Source organism: Crinia signifera, chromosome 2 (assembly GCF_055691185.1).
Source record: "Crinia signifera chromosome 2, ASM5569118v1, whole genome shotgun sequence".
NCBI classification, from domain to species: Eukaryota; Metazoa; Chordata; class Amphibia; order Anura; family Myobatrachidae; genus Crinia; species Crinia signifera.
In genome coordinates, this window is record NC_139218.1 from 317396088 (window position 1) to 317414461 (window position 18374).

The window sequence follows — 18374 nt, forward strand, 5'->3', positions numbered from 1 at the left end:
CTAATTTCTTTTGGAAATACCCATATAACATATTTCTGCTCTGTTTGGCAGTTGGAGGATATAAAAATCCAACCCACTATCACTACATTATTATTATTATTATAAGTAGTAGTAGTAGTAGTAGTAGTAGTAGTAGTAGTATTGTGATCTTTTTTTTTATATGGTGCTACATGGTGTCTTCAACACTGTTCATCAGTACATGGGGGTCACATAAAATAACAGCGCAAATATACAACAAAAGCAACCTGGAGGGTATGACGGAAGTGATGGTTCAACTCTCTAATACCCCTGTGAAAGGGCCTTTTGAAAAATCTTGGGTCCAGCAAACCGGCAATCCGACTTGGGTTAAAAGAAGGTTTTTACCCGTGTCAAACCCAGGTTGCTGGACAGTGTGAACAGGTAACCCTGGTCACGCGACCCAGGTCCCGTTCACACTATAAGGAGGATGCAGAGTCAGCTCCAAGTGCTGCCTCCTCCTCCTCCCTGTCCCCCAATGATGTTAGCGATCCCGGGTGCGACCTGGCATTTGGGATGTGAAATGGGGTTAAAGTAGAAAGCCCTGACGCGAGGGTTTAATGTCTAAGATGGAGGGATGTAACTGGTAGGGTAAACTGATAGGCCAGATTCTCTAAGCTTCAAAAGTGATAAAATGGAGAGGGATAAACAGCCAGCCAATCAGCTCCTACCTGCCATGTCACAGACTGTGTTTGAAAAAAGTCAGACAGGAGCTGATTGGCTGGCTGTTTATCACTCTCCATTTTATCACTTTTGAAGCTTAGAGAATCTGGCCCAGAGTCATGTCTGTCTTAACAGCAACTGACTAGGGCCCCTACCCACCCATTCATGGGAATAAGAAATGTTAATTCATGTAGGCCAACACATCTCTCCATATGCCATACAGGAAATGGCTGTAGGCTCTCTGATTTGTGGATGGCTCCAGCCCAGTGGTTCCCAAACTGTGTGCCTAGGCTCCCTGGGGTGCCTCAGGACACTTGCAGGGGTGCCTTGGGTTGGTGGACCAAGATCAATTCATATTATTTATGGTCTATGTACCAGGCAAAACCAGTGCTGGTGGCTGCCAATCATAATATATGTGGACAAACAGGAGCAAATCCTGTCCCTCACCAGATAAACACAATGCACTTAATTGAATTTTTTGTTCTGAATTTCTCGATAAGAAGCATTTGGCCTAGGGGTGCCTTGAAAATATTTTGATGCTCTAGGGCACCGTGATTCAAAAAGTTTGGGAACCCCTGCTCCAGCCTATAATAAAGCTCCCAGGATGTGGGAGATAATACAGGAAATTATGGGTTTGTATGGAGGGGGTGGGACTAGATCATATGACAGCCAAACTCCACCTCCTGAAGTAGTCAGCAGCAGTGTACTTCAGAGTAGATTATAAAGTAGGTAACTATGGTATTATGTGTGTGTTATGGGAGGATCATGGGCTTGTTGCTGCAAGTGGGTATGTACAGACGTGTACAAAGATGCTTTATGTAGGAGGAAACTGCATATGTCATCGGGCTGGTCCAAGTTTTGCTGGTGTGACCGATCTTATGGTGTGTACACAGCATTAGTGTCTATGCACTAGACGGTGACACATAGTCACGGATCTACATCAGGGAGGGGATTTGTAGGGGCAGTAGCATCGATTTTCCATTGATTTGACTGCAGCAAAAGATTAAGTAAATCTGTGTGCAAGCAACTTAGAATCAGGCGCATAATGTTTGTATTGTTCCAAAATCAGTTACTACCCTGTACACTCTCAGCTCAGAGGACAGATCTGGGACCATCAGTTCTAATAAATGGTTAAGAATTAACAAAGGAATTTTTGTCATACATGTGTTGTTAGAAATTTATAGGTGTGTGTGTGTGTGTGTGTGTGTGTGTGTGTGTGTGTGTGTGTGTGTGTGTCTGTTTGTGTGTGTGTGCACCTTTCTACTTAATTGTATTTCCTTCCTAGCAGGTGACCTTATGCGTATTCATGATGATTATTTTCCTGCTTAGGAAATGTTTGATGTGATTTTGGATGAGAACCAGTTGGAAGACGCCTGTGAGCACCTTGCAGAGTACATGGAAGTGTACTGGAAAGCCACTCACCACCCCCTCCACCCACACCCTGGCCAGAATCCCATGACACCCCCCACTGCCATTCCAGGCTTACAGGTACAGAGATACAGGAATTTAGGATTGGTGCGAGATGGGTGCATATTGCAATATTATTACGTGATCACTACCTTACTGCAGCTCACGAAGTTAGCAAAACCAGTCACTTATTTTTGTTAATGAATTGATACCTCTGTGTCCTGGCACATGTTTGCAGTCCATGTCTTGAATCCTGTAAATTTGCCCTGATACACAGCAGACAGTAGAGATTATTTTAGACTATGATTATCTGCATCGGGTATATACATAAAGGGTCTGGTAACATGGTAACACTATACATGTATTACTGTAGCTCTGCCCAGATCTTAGAACTTGGCATTATCTTGTTTTCTTCCCTCAGAAACTTACAGGTCCTATTACAATAAAGTAGACAGGTCAGGAGGTATTTTGTGGAACATACAGCATTGATTCTTGTTACAATTATCAGTCAGGATACATCAGGGAATCACCATCTAGAGGTCAATTGCAACCTGTATCTCTGCCCTGCAGGTGGTCAGTGAACTAACTGCGCGGAGTTAAGATCTTCAGCATCTACTAAACAGAAAGGTATAATGGCTGTATTGCCAATTACAAATGTGGTAGGAAGATATTATTATTGTCTTTTATTTTTAAAATGCCACAAAGTGTTCGCAGCACCGTACGTAGGGCATGATTCAGGTTTGTAAGTAAAGCAAATTATCAAAAGCCTGGGCAAAACCATGTTGCATGGCAGATGGAGCAGATATACCATGGCCCTTATGCCCCCCATACACGGTCCGTTTTTTCGTTCCGTTCTGTACTTTTAAAGTACACATCGGATCGGATCGCATCCCTAGTGCATGCAGTGTGCATGCACTGCGATCCGTTCCGATGTGTACCTAGTACAAAAAGTATGTGCAGCACATACTTTTTGTACCGTACTATGTGATGCGCGGGAGCGGGCATCGCATAGTACAGAACGGAGCCCTACACAACGGACTGTGTATGGGGTCCTTTATTCTGGATCACTCGCAAAGGCAAATTCCTTCTCAAATTGACAAAACCATTACACTGCAGGTGGGGCAGATGTAACATGTGCAGAGAGAATTAGATTTGGGTGGGTTATTTTGTTTCTCTACATGGAAAATACTGAATGTTTTTTACACTGCAATATACATCTCACTTTGAAGTAAAACCCCACCCAAATCTAATTCTCTCTGCACATGTTACATCTGCCCCACCTGCAGTGCACATGGTTTTGTCCATTTGAGAAGGAATTTCCCTTTGCGAGTGATTGAGAATTAGGGCCCATGTGCAGAAAGATTTACATTTGGGTGGGTTACATGTTTTCTGTGCAGATTACATACTGGCTGGTTTTGCATGCAGCCCACAAATGTTAGACAGCTTTATTTTTACACTGCAGTATAGTTTTTCAGTTTGAACGCACCCAAATCCATCTCTGTTGACATGTTGCACTGCCCCACCTGCATTGCATTATGTTTTTTTCCCGGTTGCTTGTTAATTTGCTGTGCTTACAAACAAGAATATACATAGTGATAGTATAACTTGACATAAATACAAAACCATGTATTTGACATATCAAAGAATATTGTAGGGTTAGCGGTGGTTAGTTGCAGGCAGTGTAGGCAGATCAGCCTGCGATAATCCTGGAGGTAATGTAAGCCCAGACATACAGTAATCGAGTCGGTGAATGGGTCTTTGAAACAAAAGACACAGAGTACTGGTGGCATCAAGAGTTCTTATAGAACAAGAGGAAAGAAGGCCTTGCACAGATGAGCGGTCATACTTTGGTGTTAGGGATTATACAAGTCTAGCCTGTGGGGGAAATTTACTAAAATGGGAGTCCTATTTCACATTAGATGTTGCTATGGGCAACCAATCAGAATCTACTTATTTAGCACCCTCTAAAACAGGCATGTCCAAACTATGGCCCTCCAGCTGTTGTGAAACTACAAGTCCCATCATGCCTTGCCACAGTTTTGCTATTAGGGAATGCTAAAACTATGGCAAGGCATGCTGGCATGTGTAGTTTCACAACACCTGGAGGGCCATAGTTTGGACATGCCTGCTCTAAAAGATAATAGACAGGATCTGATTGAATATCCCATCTGCAATAGAACACCCATCTTAGTAAATTTCCTCCTATGTGTCAGACATGGAGAGTGGCAGTGATAATGTATCCCCTTGTAGGTCAAATGTGGTGTAATGACTTGGTGTACAAACTGCAGCTATGAACTTCCATGTGCAACCTCCCACACACCGCACTGTATACACCATTATATGTGGTAAACTTAAGTGCGCAATAGTCCTGGGGAGGGGAAAACACCTCGCTAATGATGACCTGCACCAAGGGTACTGGACGTTACACTGCGGCCTAGTCATGGGGTAGTGTATCTTTAAAATGTGCTGCTCTTAGAATAATGCCACCAGTGACAGATGTTAAAAGTGCATCCACATAGTCACTAATCGCACGTGGAAGCGTTGGAGCAGCTAATAAGAATGTTAGGCACACTAATGGTTGGATCACATCACCAATATCTAGCCCTTAGGAAGTAACTTTGTATTTACAATTCTAGGGACAGGCCAAGAAGCTATTTTATGGTGTCTGGTGCAGCAATAATGCTGCCTATGGGGTAACTCCTTGCCCTCTGGGTCTCTCTCTTCTGTAAGATCTGGAGACTTGGCCTGGAGTGCACTTAGCATGTGATACCCTCACACTCCTGAAGATGCCAGAGGGCATATTGCTGCCCTGAGCCCCTTTATTCTATATTCTTACTTGTACAAGCTCTCTAGGTCTTTATCTCTGTGTTGCAGAGGGAAGCAGGGACGTGATTACATTTAGGTGGGCATTAGGTGCTGGCGGAAGGCACTGCCTGTATAATATGTCCCTACTATGTATAAAATAGTCAGTGCTAAGTTGAATTTATGTGCAGCTGCTGAGTATAATGTAGGCACTGGTGGTTAGAATGGGATAGCTGCTGGTTACAGTGGGGACATTGCTTGTTGTGGTGTAGGCATTGATGGGTAACACAGATGGGGACACAGGTGCAGAGGTGGCACTGGGCTCAGTGACACCTGGGGGGAGATGTAGGAAAAAGTAAAGTTGCTGATGCTACTTGGATATATGTTATCTTAAAGCTAATTGGTTGCCATGGGCAACATCTCCCCTGGCTTACTTCTCCACTCTTTTCATTGCTTCATACATCAAACACGACAGTTTTGGGCAAGTTGGCTGGTACCTTATGTCTCTCAACTATATATCTCTCCAAGGCTTAGTACATATGCCCTATGACACGAGTGCTGTTGGAGAATGTCACAATATAGCACCCGGCTCCCTGTCACTGTGAAGGAGACAGCATTTAGGCGGCACCCCTAGTGACACCTCTGCATGGGTGCTTCTTAGTATGAACTAGGTGCTGCTGGGTGTGAGTGCGGACTAGTTATAGTCAGGGTAATGGATGGTAGGATTTGGACATCGTTCTGTATTACTCGGCTTCATTTGACCACTGCTACATACTATATAGTATATACAGTGCTGTATATAACTCGGATTAGAGTGTTAGTCCTAGGTTACAGTGGTAGGCACCGCTATGCATGATCTGGGCACTTCTGCATTTCTTTTTGGCACGGCTCAGCAAGGGCAGGATGCTTTCCCCTGTCTTTTCATATTCTGTATGTCCAATATATGTTATTTTGTTGTGTTTACTAGGGAACATGGGAACATAGTATTGACAATTCCTGTTTGTAAGTTAATGTAATTCAACAGTCTTCCCACTATAAAAATATGAATATTTTGCACAATTAAACTTTAGCACCTCTATCCACATGTACAAAGCATCTATGTGGCGTTAGGAATCTTACTTCCCATTAACCTCAGGCCTTGCATTTCTTTGTGATGGCACTACCAGAAACCAATGGTTATTAGTACAGATACGGCTAGATATTTTTCATGCAACTTGAATGGAGCCGTAGGACTTACTACATTTTAGCAACACTATAATAGCAAATAGGAGGTAATAGGCACATACAGAAGATTTAATATAATAAAAGTGTTTTTTCACACTCTATTTTATGGGCACACCTTCTAAAAACTATGGGGTCCATTTATTAATGAATTTAAGCTATTTAAAACTCTTTGCACAGTATAAATGGTGCTCCAACCAATCCGCTCCTAACTGTTATTTTTCAAACACATGACAGGAGCTGATTGTGTGCAGCACCATTGAGCAAACACAACAAGTTTTAAAAAGCTAAAACGTGTTGATAACACGGTGGTTAGAATGGGATAGCTGCTGGTTACAGTGGGGACATTGCCCAGCAAGGCCGGATATTCTTAAGCCTTGCTGTGAGCAATCCTCAAAATATACGCTAAATATACCAGCATCGCTCCCAGTGACTGTTCTTTAGTATTAATAAAATACAGCCAAGTCAATTCATTGAAGTTTAGTTAAATATTGCACCCCAAAAAAAAACAGGTGCTGTGAGTGACGCTGGCATTTTTAACAGATATTTTGAGGCTCACTCACCACAATGTTGGCACTCAAAGGGTTTTTCTTGGCAATTTTCACACCTATTTTGAGAAATTCCCTTGGCACTCAAAGGGTTAAGTAGTTCCGTTCAAATCTGGCTCTCACATATGGCAGATGCAAAAACCTTAGTTTGGTTCTGAGCAAACTAAACTGGATAATTATTCAAAAGTGTCCAGTACATTCTATATAAATAGCAGCTGTTCGGGGATTTAGCGGAGTGTGGTGATCCGGATAGGGGACCAGATGCACTAAGCTTCAAAAGTGATAAAATGGAGAGTGATAAACAGCCAGCCAATCAGCTCCTACCTGTTATGTCACAGACTGTGTTTGTTTGTGTCAGGTAGGAGCTGATTGGTTAGTTGTCTATCACTCTCCATTTTATCACTTCTGAAGCTTAGTGCATTTGGCCCCCAGGCTTTGTTAATTTCTTATACCGTTCAGTATCATAGACTGCACTACATACCTCCCAACTTTATCAATAGTAGAATAGTGACATTCGCGCGGAGGGGGGTGGCACTGTAAATAAGGGTGCAGCTTATGCAAATTATGCCGCACCCCCGTTTTAGGCCGCGAATAGACGCGGACGTTCCCACGTTTAGCGGGACAGTTGGGAGGTGTGGCACTATGATGTTTTGTACCACTAGGTGCTGCTTTATGCTACCAAAATACATATAGTAGTTGCCATCAAATGCCAACATTCCAAGTTACCCCAATCTACATTTTATAATGTACGGAAGCATTACTGTCCATAATACTGGCTCCCTGGCACCCTCTGTAAGCATTGTGACCAACATAAACAACTCAGACCTCCGTGGGAAGGGAGGAAGAGATAACGGTCCTTACTCAGATCTGATCGCAGTACAAATTTGTTCTCAAAATGGGCAAAACCATGTGCACTGCAGGTGGGGCAGATGTAACATGCAGATATAATTAGATTTGTGTGAGTTATTTTGTTTCTGTGCAGGGTAAATACTGGCTGCACTATTTTTACACTGCAATTTAGATTTCAGTTTGAACACACCCCACCCAAATGTAACTTTCATGTTACATCTACCCCACCTGCAGCGCACATGGTTTTGTCCATTTGAGAACAAATTTGTACTGAACTCAGATCTGAGTAAGGGCCCATGTGTATTTCCAAGAGATCTGATTGACAAGTATTAGTTGCACATGTAATACACAGCAATAACATTTCAATAAGGTTATTAAAATTACAGATGTGCAGGTTCGGATTTACTTGGCTATGTTCGGATCTGAAAACGCCATCTTATCGGCTATCTAGCTCACATGTTTTGCCAATAAGATAAATCCGAACTTCTGCTACTTTTATCGAAAAAGTACAGAGCAAATCTGAACTGCTCACCTCTCAATAAAATATACAGTGAGTACCCCAGAAGGCCAAATGTATCTCCTGTTGTGGCCACTACTGAATATAGGGGGGGATGTATGAACCAGCGTTAAGTGCATATGCTGCACTAATGCTTGTAAACGATCTTCTTTTTTGTTTTGGTGGATGTATTAATTGCGCACTTGACGTGCGCTAGGGGCAGCTGCCGCTTACCACTCGGCGCTGCTGTTGCCTTGAAGCCTCACTGGTGTTTGCGGCACAGGCGATGTATGAATGCCTGTCAGGCATCCATCCCCAGTAAAAGCTGCTGTGTCCACTTCTGCTGCCGGCTTTGGTCTGCACATGAGATCTCGCGATAATAGTGATAATAGTTACATCTTTTGCATTCCCAATGAGCCGGCCAGGGGGAGAGAGTGCCGGTGCATGCACAGTTGCAATGTGTAGCTCTCATCGGCAGTGGGCTGCATAATACATTAGGGTGATATGGGTGGCCACTTCTCCATGATATTGCAGGAGAAGCAGGACCCGAAACGTTACATGCATGTTAGTACTGTACATCTGCACCTTGGATAGGATAAATTCAGACACATTACTGTCCCCTAGTTACCATTCTAGGTTACCTTATAATAATCTGCCGGTGGTGGCCAGCGCTCCCATCCAGAAGTCTATTGTAACACTATATCAAGTTAATGTAAAACCATTAATTATACCGTACAATAACACTCATTTATTGACTAAATAAGTCATAAGTTGCATTACATTTAGCTTCTCCCATTGTAAGTACAATGTTACAGCACACTATTATATTCTACAATATTGCATGTTGTACAGCAACCCTGTGATTTCACCCTAGTCCATAGTGACAATTATTCTGGGATAACACTGTTTGTGTTATATAAGTATTATGTATTGGACCAACTTGTTTCTTATGTCTCTCTCTCTTTGATCTTATCAACAGAACCAGCAACTACTAACAGATCGCGCCAATGAACACTCTCCCATAGAGCGTGACAGCTTAATGCAGTCAGACGAAGCAAGCGAGACCTCCCGTAAGACCTGGACGGCCTCTTCCCAGAGGAGTTCCCGCCACATGGAGGACGAGTACTCCGATGCCTACCAGGATCTGTACCAACCTCATCGACACCACAACAGTGGACTGCACAACACCAATGGCCATGACTCACAGGACCGGCTTCTGGAACGTGACTCTGAGCAGAACCACAACGACAGGAACTGGCAGCGCAATCGTCCCTGGCCCAAAGACAGCTATTGAACGGGATCCCACTGCACACACCCGTTTTAGCACACATTCCCACACTATTCCTGCATGGCAGTGCATGCCATGAGGCACAGCCACCAAGTGTAAATTCCAGGGTAGCACCAAGCGGCAAGAATGCACTACAGAGAAAATGCCATTTGCTTGGTATCTCCTGCCTTCAAAACATCCTGGCAGAAGGGCTGAATTAGGAGTAGTTCACCTGCTTGCAATGAGTCAGAAGGCAGAACCAAGACACAAACCGTGTCTGTGGCATACAGATAGAGGTAGCGTAGTGCTGAAAACAGGGAACTAATCTTAAATATTCACAAAATCTGCGTATCTTAGACCTCATCCTGTCGGTGTTACGACATTTATTTTAAAAAGTTTACCTAAGCCAGTGTAACACATACAAATATCCAGTAGGTTTACACAATAGACCATGGAAAGGTCTACATGCTGGATTCCCAGCACTGTTTCCCCAAGGTAAGAAGGAGCTTCTGATGGAGGGATGGACTCATTCCTTGATCCCTCCTTCTATTCCAGGTTGCTTGGGGCAGTGAACTTACCCCAAGATAAGGTTACAGCTCCGCATCTTGTCTTGGCTTGTATTGCCATAAAATATTATCCATCACGTTCAAAAGTGTCACTCAGACCTTGTTTACAACAAACATGTTACAACATACCTGTGGGTCTGTTTGTTAGCCAGTCAGTACCCCGAAAACAACACAAATTGCACATTTGGGGAGAAGGCTCCATTAAAATAAAAAAAAAAACATGCCCAGCTTGCCTCAGAAGGTTCTTTTTTGTTCACATAAAGGAAAGTAGGTACCCGGCTGCCTTTGTTTGCATGGAGGACAGCTAAAAGTCAGTGAAGTAGAACCAATGTTACTGTACTGTAAACAGAATGGCAGCCTGCACTTACAGTGCTGTTGTGTATAGGAAGCACACCGCAGATTAGCCGCAGGATCACAGACTGCCGCAAAGCAGCGATACCCCGATAGTTCTCATTACCTTCCTGCATCCACTGTTGGCATGTTACACAAATACCTATTCAGATGTGGGCAGAGTTAAGTATAATGCAATGATATGTAGATGGCTGATAGGTAGAGCCTCAGATATTGGTAGGAATGGCAGCAGGATGTGAGGTGCCAGTAGTAGCATGTTATGTGCCATGACCACACTGCACGTCTGAACGTAATCTTTATACAAACTGACTGATGGATATTATATGTGATCAATATAAAGAGCTCACTGCAGTGAATAATCTCCATACATACATATATCCTTTTAAGATGAGTCGTATAGCCTTATATGTAACACAAATGCATAACGATATGTTGTTGGTTGAAGAGAGTATTTTAATATGGACACAATTTAAAAAGATCTTTAATTTGTTCAAAGCCATTTAAACCCCCTAGCTTCAGTCATGTCTTGGGAACATCCCTGCTTACTCCTGTAATATGGGCTGACAAGGACCTGTGTGTAGAAGTATGGCATCAGATACCAGAATAGGTGTCTAGGAAGGAGTTCTAGACAACCTGCTTTAGTGCAGCTGATTGTTCATGATTGGCAGCAGTAAGGATCAGCTAGATGGGGAGGAAAGATGCAGCTTGCTCACAGGACACCAGAAGGCTGGATCAGTGACAAATGACTGAGCTCCCTCATGCCTGGCACTACTATCATACAGTAATTAGCAACACATCACAGTACATGATATTGTTAGTCTCTTAATGGTTTGTGAACTGACATGAAGGCAGCAGAGATACAACACAGAACTGGGCATTAAATGAACTGTTATCTCACTGTATGATTAATGCTCATATTAGTTGTGTTGCTGTATTACAGTATGTATTCATTATGATTACATAATCCAGTACATTTACAAAGGTTAAAGATATGAGTGGAAGCAGAGCGATCTGTATAAGTAATAACAATGTTGACTTCTGATATACATCTATTCCCATGTCAGTGCAGCACTTGTTTAAATAATGCACTGTCCCAGTCTAGATACAAGGCCTCAAGGGCCATATTTCATATGATTATAGGAAGCCATATTTAATCCTTCATAAAGAGATCAGATGCAATCTGTATGCAATCCCGGGTCACAACTATCGATCCGTCCCGACAGCCGTGACCCTGGCCCGTTTTTCGGTTTGCTCCACAGCATATTGCCAGGTGGGATTCAATGTCCCGCTTGGTGATTGGCGAAAAGAGGGCGTGTCGGAGTAAACATTGTCGAGATTCGGCCGTGATCGCAACAATTCTCAGCTGCTAACGACAAAACGGGCCCGACAGCTTTTAGAGTCAGGCCTGTTCTGACGATCTGCCTCTTCAATGCGGTTGGCCAAGACAGCATTGAATAGGCGCCCACTGCTATTTCCCCTGTCGGAAATAGCAGCGGGAATTACATACTTCCCTATGTATTGATATTATCCTGCCATATTTCACTTCTCATGCCAAAGTCATACTTTGCAGATGGTCCTTTTATATGGGGTCCTGGGGACAGGTATACAGACCCCAGCTGCTAGCTGCTTGTGTATTGGTCATGGAACTCCGCACCTCCCAGCATTCTTGATGTAAACATGGGATAAACAAGACTATGATGCTGATCTTGCCCCATGCAAACTAATTTGAGCACTCCCTGATATGTTGGTTGTTCCACATTTTGGAAAACTTATACTTAACCAGGGTCCATCTTTATGAATTGGCACACTGGTTCTATGTGCTTTCAAGTAGAGGTGGGCTGGGCCGGGGGCTTCTGGAGCTTCTTGGGAGTCAGGTAGAGAATACTGCCTGGCCTCTCTGATTGGGAGTTACACACAATCAGAAGGCAAAGACAGCATTCTCTACCATTCTCCCACACTTGCTGACAGATACAGTCGTAATTGCCTGTCAGCATGTCAATTGGTGGATGGCTGGCGTAATTGTACTGTATACACCACTCAGAGTACAACATTCTCTAGCTGCCTGCAGCCAGACAGTGGAAGGCTGATTGGTGGACAGCTGGTGTTATCCACCAATCAAAGTGTGGATAACCATTCACTGTATGGAAGCATGTGGAGAGATGCAAGACTAGGGAGGGGTAAGATATCTTTTTGTTTACATGTAATCCTGTGAATGGGTGGGTAGGGACTCCATGGCATTTCTATGCCCTGGGCCTACAATGAGTATCCAAATGCCTGACTTAAGATATAGGGGTAGAGCTGCTAATGCTTCTAAAACAAAAACTTCCTATAGCAGATTCTATAATTTTCTTGAATGCAATGGAAAAATGATACCTATAATATGATTGGTTGAATCTACCCCTTAAGCTGGCCATACATCAGGACGACCTGCATAGGACCAGGTTCTATGCAGGTCGGTTGAATGAACAATCATAGGTGCTGTCTCTTGTTCAACTGTAATGAGAGCCAATGGATGAGACTAGCGGCACGTCTCATCTAGGGGCCAACCTCACGACCCATGGGACCGCACATCATGCAATTGTGCGCACAATGCATCACATGACCAGTCGAGATTGGACAGTTGGGTCCAATCTCGTTCTGGTGCATGGGGGCCTTTAGACTCATGCAAAATACTAACCTCCAAACTGTAACCAGTTTTGCCAATACAGCCCCACCAAGCCCTTTATGGCACGCTGATCTGCTACTGACAGTGAACATCGGATGGATGAGGAATGATATAACATTTTTACAGTTGGTAGTGGTATTTTTGTGACATTATGGGCCCAATTCATGTTCATAAGGAATTGTACAGCTGCAAGCGGCTGTGCAATTCTGTGTTATTAAAATTGTAATGCAGCAGCAGGCTTCTGTAAGGGATAGATTCCTCCTGTTAGCATTAGGGAGAATTGAAGTGTCATCGGATCACCATCGTGTCTATTGGTTGAGATTAGCTATGTTTTTAGGCACTGGTCGGCCTTCATAAGATGAAGCATGCCAATCATGTCAAGGCTACCAATGATATTGCTAGACCCATTCTGCACATGCAAAGATCAACAACCATTGGATCTGTACAAAAACAATCAGGTTTACGTTGAAATCTTAATAAGGCTCTTCATCCAGGACTGCTATGACAAATCACAAGTCTCAGGGCCTGATTCAGAGACGTACACATATCCCATCAAGGCCTGTGAATTTGTACACAGCGGCTGTGCAAAAATATGCAGTTGTCATAGGCCCCAGGATTTGTACTGATTCTTCTGCTGGAATCATCACTGCACCACCGCTTGCATACAAACACGCAACCATTGGACGAACATCAAAGCAACATGGCTGCTGGAAGGGAGATATGCCTCAGACATGGTTATGGCACATTTGCACAGCTACTCTACTGTCACATCCCACAAAACAATCCCTGGCTGTCAATCACTTTGTGGATAAACCCTATCGGCAGCCACTGTCACAAGACCATGTTAGCACATGTGCAGTACGACTGACATGTATGCACAGAACACAATAGCTCCACTACATAAAACTTTAATTGTGTAACATCTGAATCAGGCCCTAAGTATACTAGGGGACGTGTGGGGAGATGCCTGGCCACTCCTTCTAATGTGCAACCCTCCTTTCTCAGCTCCCCTGATTATATCTAGACTGGGCAAGCTTTGGGGGGAAGAGGTCAACCTCTGTTAGAAAGCTCTAAAGCTGGAGTTCTGTACATGGGCGGATCCAAAAGAAAATGGGGGGGGGGGGGGTGTAGTGTTAATAGGTACATTTGCACACGCCTAAGGCAAGCATGATGGTCTCACTAAAAGGGGCATGACGCAGGGACACACACATGGTGACATACATGGGGCAACAGAGGGGCATTCAGGTGGTGAAAGTGGGACATGCTGTTTGAAGCAGGAATTTCTGCATGGATAATAATGCCACAGGCCAGCGTACCCCTTCCGCGGATCTGTCTATGGTTCTGTATTGAAAGCTGGCAACCCCTCTACGTACCATAAATACACATAGAAATTACAGGGATTTACATGTATATTAATTTTACGAACAGATTACTTTAGCCATAAGTTTACTAGACTCAGCTTTAATTAGCATAATTTGCACAGGAAAAGAAAGGGAGTACTAAATATATATATATATATATATATATATATATATATTATCTTTATACAAAATATAGGTGAGGATAAGGCCAACCTGTGGCTCTTGCGCTGTTGCAAAACTACATGTCCAAGCATGCCATATAATGTTTTTCTATTAGATCATGATAAACCTGTGGCAGTGCATGCTGGGATGTGTAATTTCACAACAGCTGCAGAGCCACTGGTTGGCCTAGTCTAGGGCTAGTGGTAGTAAATAATAGTGCAGACTTATGTGTGCTTACCAATCACCTTTGTTATAATTGGGACAAAATGTTCCAAAACCATTGGAGAACACAGTGGGCGAAATGCATTAAGCCTTAACAAGTTATAAAGTGGAGAGTGATCAATGACCAGCCAATCAGCTCCTAACTGCCTCATTACAGGTTATGTTTGGGAAATGACAGGTAGGAGCTGTTTGGCTGGTCCTTTATTACTCTCCACTTTATCACTTGGTAAGGCTTAATATATTTGGCCCAGTGTCTTTTACAAATCCAGTACATAGAAGCCATTATTGTGATGCCAGTATTGTAGGACCATTCTAAAACGTTTGCATGTGAAACAACTGAACAGCTAGTCTTCCTGATACCATTACAGTCTAGTGGAGGGTATATATGCACTAGAGTGGAATGTGTAACTGCAATATGGTCTATATGATGTATGTAGTTCAGCTAATTCCCTGTGTCCATTCATGCATCAGTTCTGTATTCTGTAGAAAATCCTGTAGCCTTGGGGTCTCTCGGCCTATACACAGCTCTGCTTCCATGTAACTATTCACTGACGTCAAACAGATGCTTCGTTCTGCTCACCTTTCTCTTCCTTCCATCTTCTCGCCAGATCCTTCTCATGATTACATTATGGCTCAATGAATGCTTGTGCTTGGACTATGAGCAGCCCTTATGTCATGTATCACAAATCACTAGATAGAGATATATACACAAGACATTTATAGACAAAGCAGTTAAGTGCAGGATAAACATGGACAGAATATTCTGCACAACATAACCATTAATAGAGCACTTGCTCGCCATGCTGGACCAATCAGAGTGCTACTAATGTGCAAAAAAAAAAAAAAAAGTGTTTATTTTCTTGTTAAAGCATGTTTTATTTGTATAGTGATGTTCTTTGCTGTCCATGTACCACAGGCAAAAAAACACAGCAACATAGAACAATTAACACTAATTCAGTCATAAAAAGGCATTGGCAGAGATCAATGAGCTAATATTAAAGCGCACGCATCGTCACCAACGCAGAGTTGAACGCAAGTCATCAGTATTTGCACCTGCATTGTGTACGTGAACCTAAATGTGTTGTATCCATTCTGATACCCTTTCTAATTAGTGCATTTATGCAACAGTACCATCCTTGGTCCAAATGCCTGTGAAAAGAGGCATAATTATGTATGGGATTATGTATTCAGTGCTGAATGATGCCACAACATTGTGAAATGTCAAAATTGTTAGAATGTCAACAATAGGGTTAGGCAGTGGGATGGGAGGGTTAGGCTGTGAGAATGGGAGGGTTAGGCTGTGAGAATGGGAGGGTTAGGCCATGGGATGGGATGGTTAGGCTGTGGAATGGGAGGGTTAGGTTAGGCTGTTAGATGGGTGGGTTAGGCTGTGGGATGTGAGGTTTAGTTTGAGGTATGGGAGGGCTATGCTGTGACATTGGTGGGTTAAGCTGTGGGATGGGTGGGTTAGGCTGTGGGATGGGAGGGTTAGGTTGTGGGTTGGGTGGGTTAGGCTGTGACATTGGTGGGTTAGGTTGTGGGATGGTAGGGTTAGACCTAGGGTTGGGTCGGTTAGGCTGTAAGATGAGAGGGTTAGGCTGTGGGATGGAAGGGTTAGGCTCTCAGATTGGTGAGTTAGGCTTTGGGATGGGAGGGTTAGGCTCTGGGATGGGAGAGTTAGGCTTTGGGATGGGAGGGTTAGGCTTTGGGATGGGAGGGTTAGGTCGTGGGTTGGGTGGGTTAGGCTGTGACATTAGTGGGTTAGGTTGTGGGATGGGAGGGTTAGACCTAGGGTTGGGTGGTTTAGGCTGTAAGATGAGAGGGTTAGGCTGTGGGATGGAAGGGTTAGGCTCTCAGATTGGTGAGTTAGGCTTTGGGATGGGAGGGTTAGGCTCTAAGATTGGTGAGTTCTACTGTGGGATAAGACAGTTAGGCTGTGGGAATGTTATGGTGAGTTAGGCTCTGGGATGGGAGGGTTAGGCTGTGGGAATGGAATAGTGAGTTAGGCTGTGGGATGGGAGGGTAGGCACTAAGGGTGGTTAGAGTTAGGCTGTGAGGTGGGGTAAGGGTTAGGCACTAGATGAAGGGTTAAGAACAGGGAAGGGATGCCTACTGGAAGAATGGAGGATCACAGGGTCTGAGCCGAAAGTAACGCACTGGTCATGTAAGCCACTCTTCCAGTGAGTGCAGCAGATACGTTAATGCTGGGCCACCAAGGACCATATATATATACATTCAATCATGTCAACATTTCATCAGTGTCTGCATGATGAATGTACATGTGGTGGACAGCTCACCCACAACTGCTTGCGCTCAGGTCTGGGGTGTTCACAGCACAAACACATTCAAATGACATGTGTATAACTGACTTGTGTTCAGCTCTGTGACAGCCTATAATCTACTTCCTGTGGACATACAGTAGCTCTGAAATGATGCTCATGAGAACTCAGTTTATTTACTACTAATTTCTAGTGAATTCAATGATCTGTAAATTGTAGATAAAAGGTCCACTTAACTTGACCTATACACCTCTGCCATTGGCTTTTCAGTCATCCTTTCTACCATTGTAGAACGCTACCCTTCGTATGGCATGTTTGAATGTTTTGATCAGTTTGCACATTGTGAGACAGAACTAAATGTTGCACTTATTATGTATCAGAGCCTGCACGTAAGATAAGCAAGAACCTGCTCATTAACACCTTATCTCTAATGTTCTATCTGTAAATAGTGGATATCTGTTTACCGTCACTTTTTTGGAGAAAGCATTTTCTTTTCTACAATTCATTGTAAGATGTTTCTGGTTTTCTAAACAAATGGAAATGAAAAATATATAATGTTGTTAAACTTATTTCTTTGGAGGATGAAATGTGTATTATTACAGGAACTGAGGGTTTACCGTTTATCACCTTCTGTATTACGTGATCTGTAAAAAGTTACTGTTGGGTAAAGGTACTAAAGCTTCTAAAAATTAAAAAAGGTGATTTTGCCCATAGCAACCAATCAGATTCTGTCTACGATTTCTAGGATGCAACGGTGAAATTCTAGACAGAATCTGATTGGCTGGATCCGGTATGTAATGCCGGCGGTCGAAATCCCGACATGGGGGGGACGTGGAGCGCCCCCCCTTGCGGGCTCGCTGTGCTCGCCACGCAGCGGGCCCGGTGCCTCGCTACGCTCGGCACACTATTTTATTCTCCCTCTATGGGTGTCGTGGACACCCACGGAGGGAGAAAGTTTCGGGATTTCGGCGGTCGGGATTCCAGTGTCGGGATTCCGACTGCCGGGATCCCGACCGCCGGCAAATTGACTCCATCCCGATTGGCTGCTATAGGCAAAATCACCCTGTTTTTTTAGAAGCTTTATTGGGGTATTCAATATGGCCCAGGACGCACCGACAGTCGGAATCCCGGCCATTTTTGTTTGATCCGATAGTAACTCAACAGTTGGAATACAATGTTCCGGCTGTGGAATGACTGAAAGTCTGTAGATCGGCGAAAATAACCGCGGTTTGTTGAAAAACGGACGTGAATTTGATAATCCGACAAAACAGATCCGACATTTTTAAAAAGTCAGATCTGACACCGTTTAATGCTGTCGTTAACAGCAGCATTGAATAGGTGAGTGCTGATATTTCCCCTGTCGGGATATATAGGCACAGATTGAAACCCCCTTAGTTCATTTACCCATGTGAGTCCAAAATGCCATCAATTGCAGTTCATCCCAGCTGTTTGCTACTGCCACCTAGTGTCTGGTTTCAAGATTCAAACTGCATTATTTTC

At 43.6% G+C, this 18374-nt stretch overlaps 1 protein-coding gene across 4 annotated transcripts in view; it reads left to right on the plus strand.

The window, feature by feature from the left end:
* CACNB3 (calcium voltage-gated channel auxiliary subunit beta 3) overlaps positions 1-17443 on the plus strand; it is a 170854-nt gene extending 153411 nt beyond the window's left edge. For 3 of the 4 annotated variants that reach the window (XM_083169062.1, XM_083169061.1, XM_083169064.1), the window contains exons 12-13: positions 2008-2166; positions 8981-17443. In XM_083169062.1, coding sequence (XP_083025188.1) covers positions 2008-2166; positions 8981-9295 — 474 coding nt within the window. In that variant the 3' untranslated portion in view covers positions 9296-17443. Of the gene's footprint in view, positions 1-2007; positions 2167-2655; positions 2713-8980 lie in introns of all 4 variants that reach the window. The other variant, XM_083169063.1, reaches the window with a different exon arrangement.
* The last annotated feature ends 931 nt before the right edge of the window (positions 17444-18374 follow it).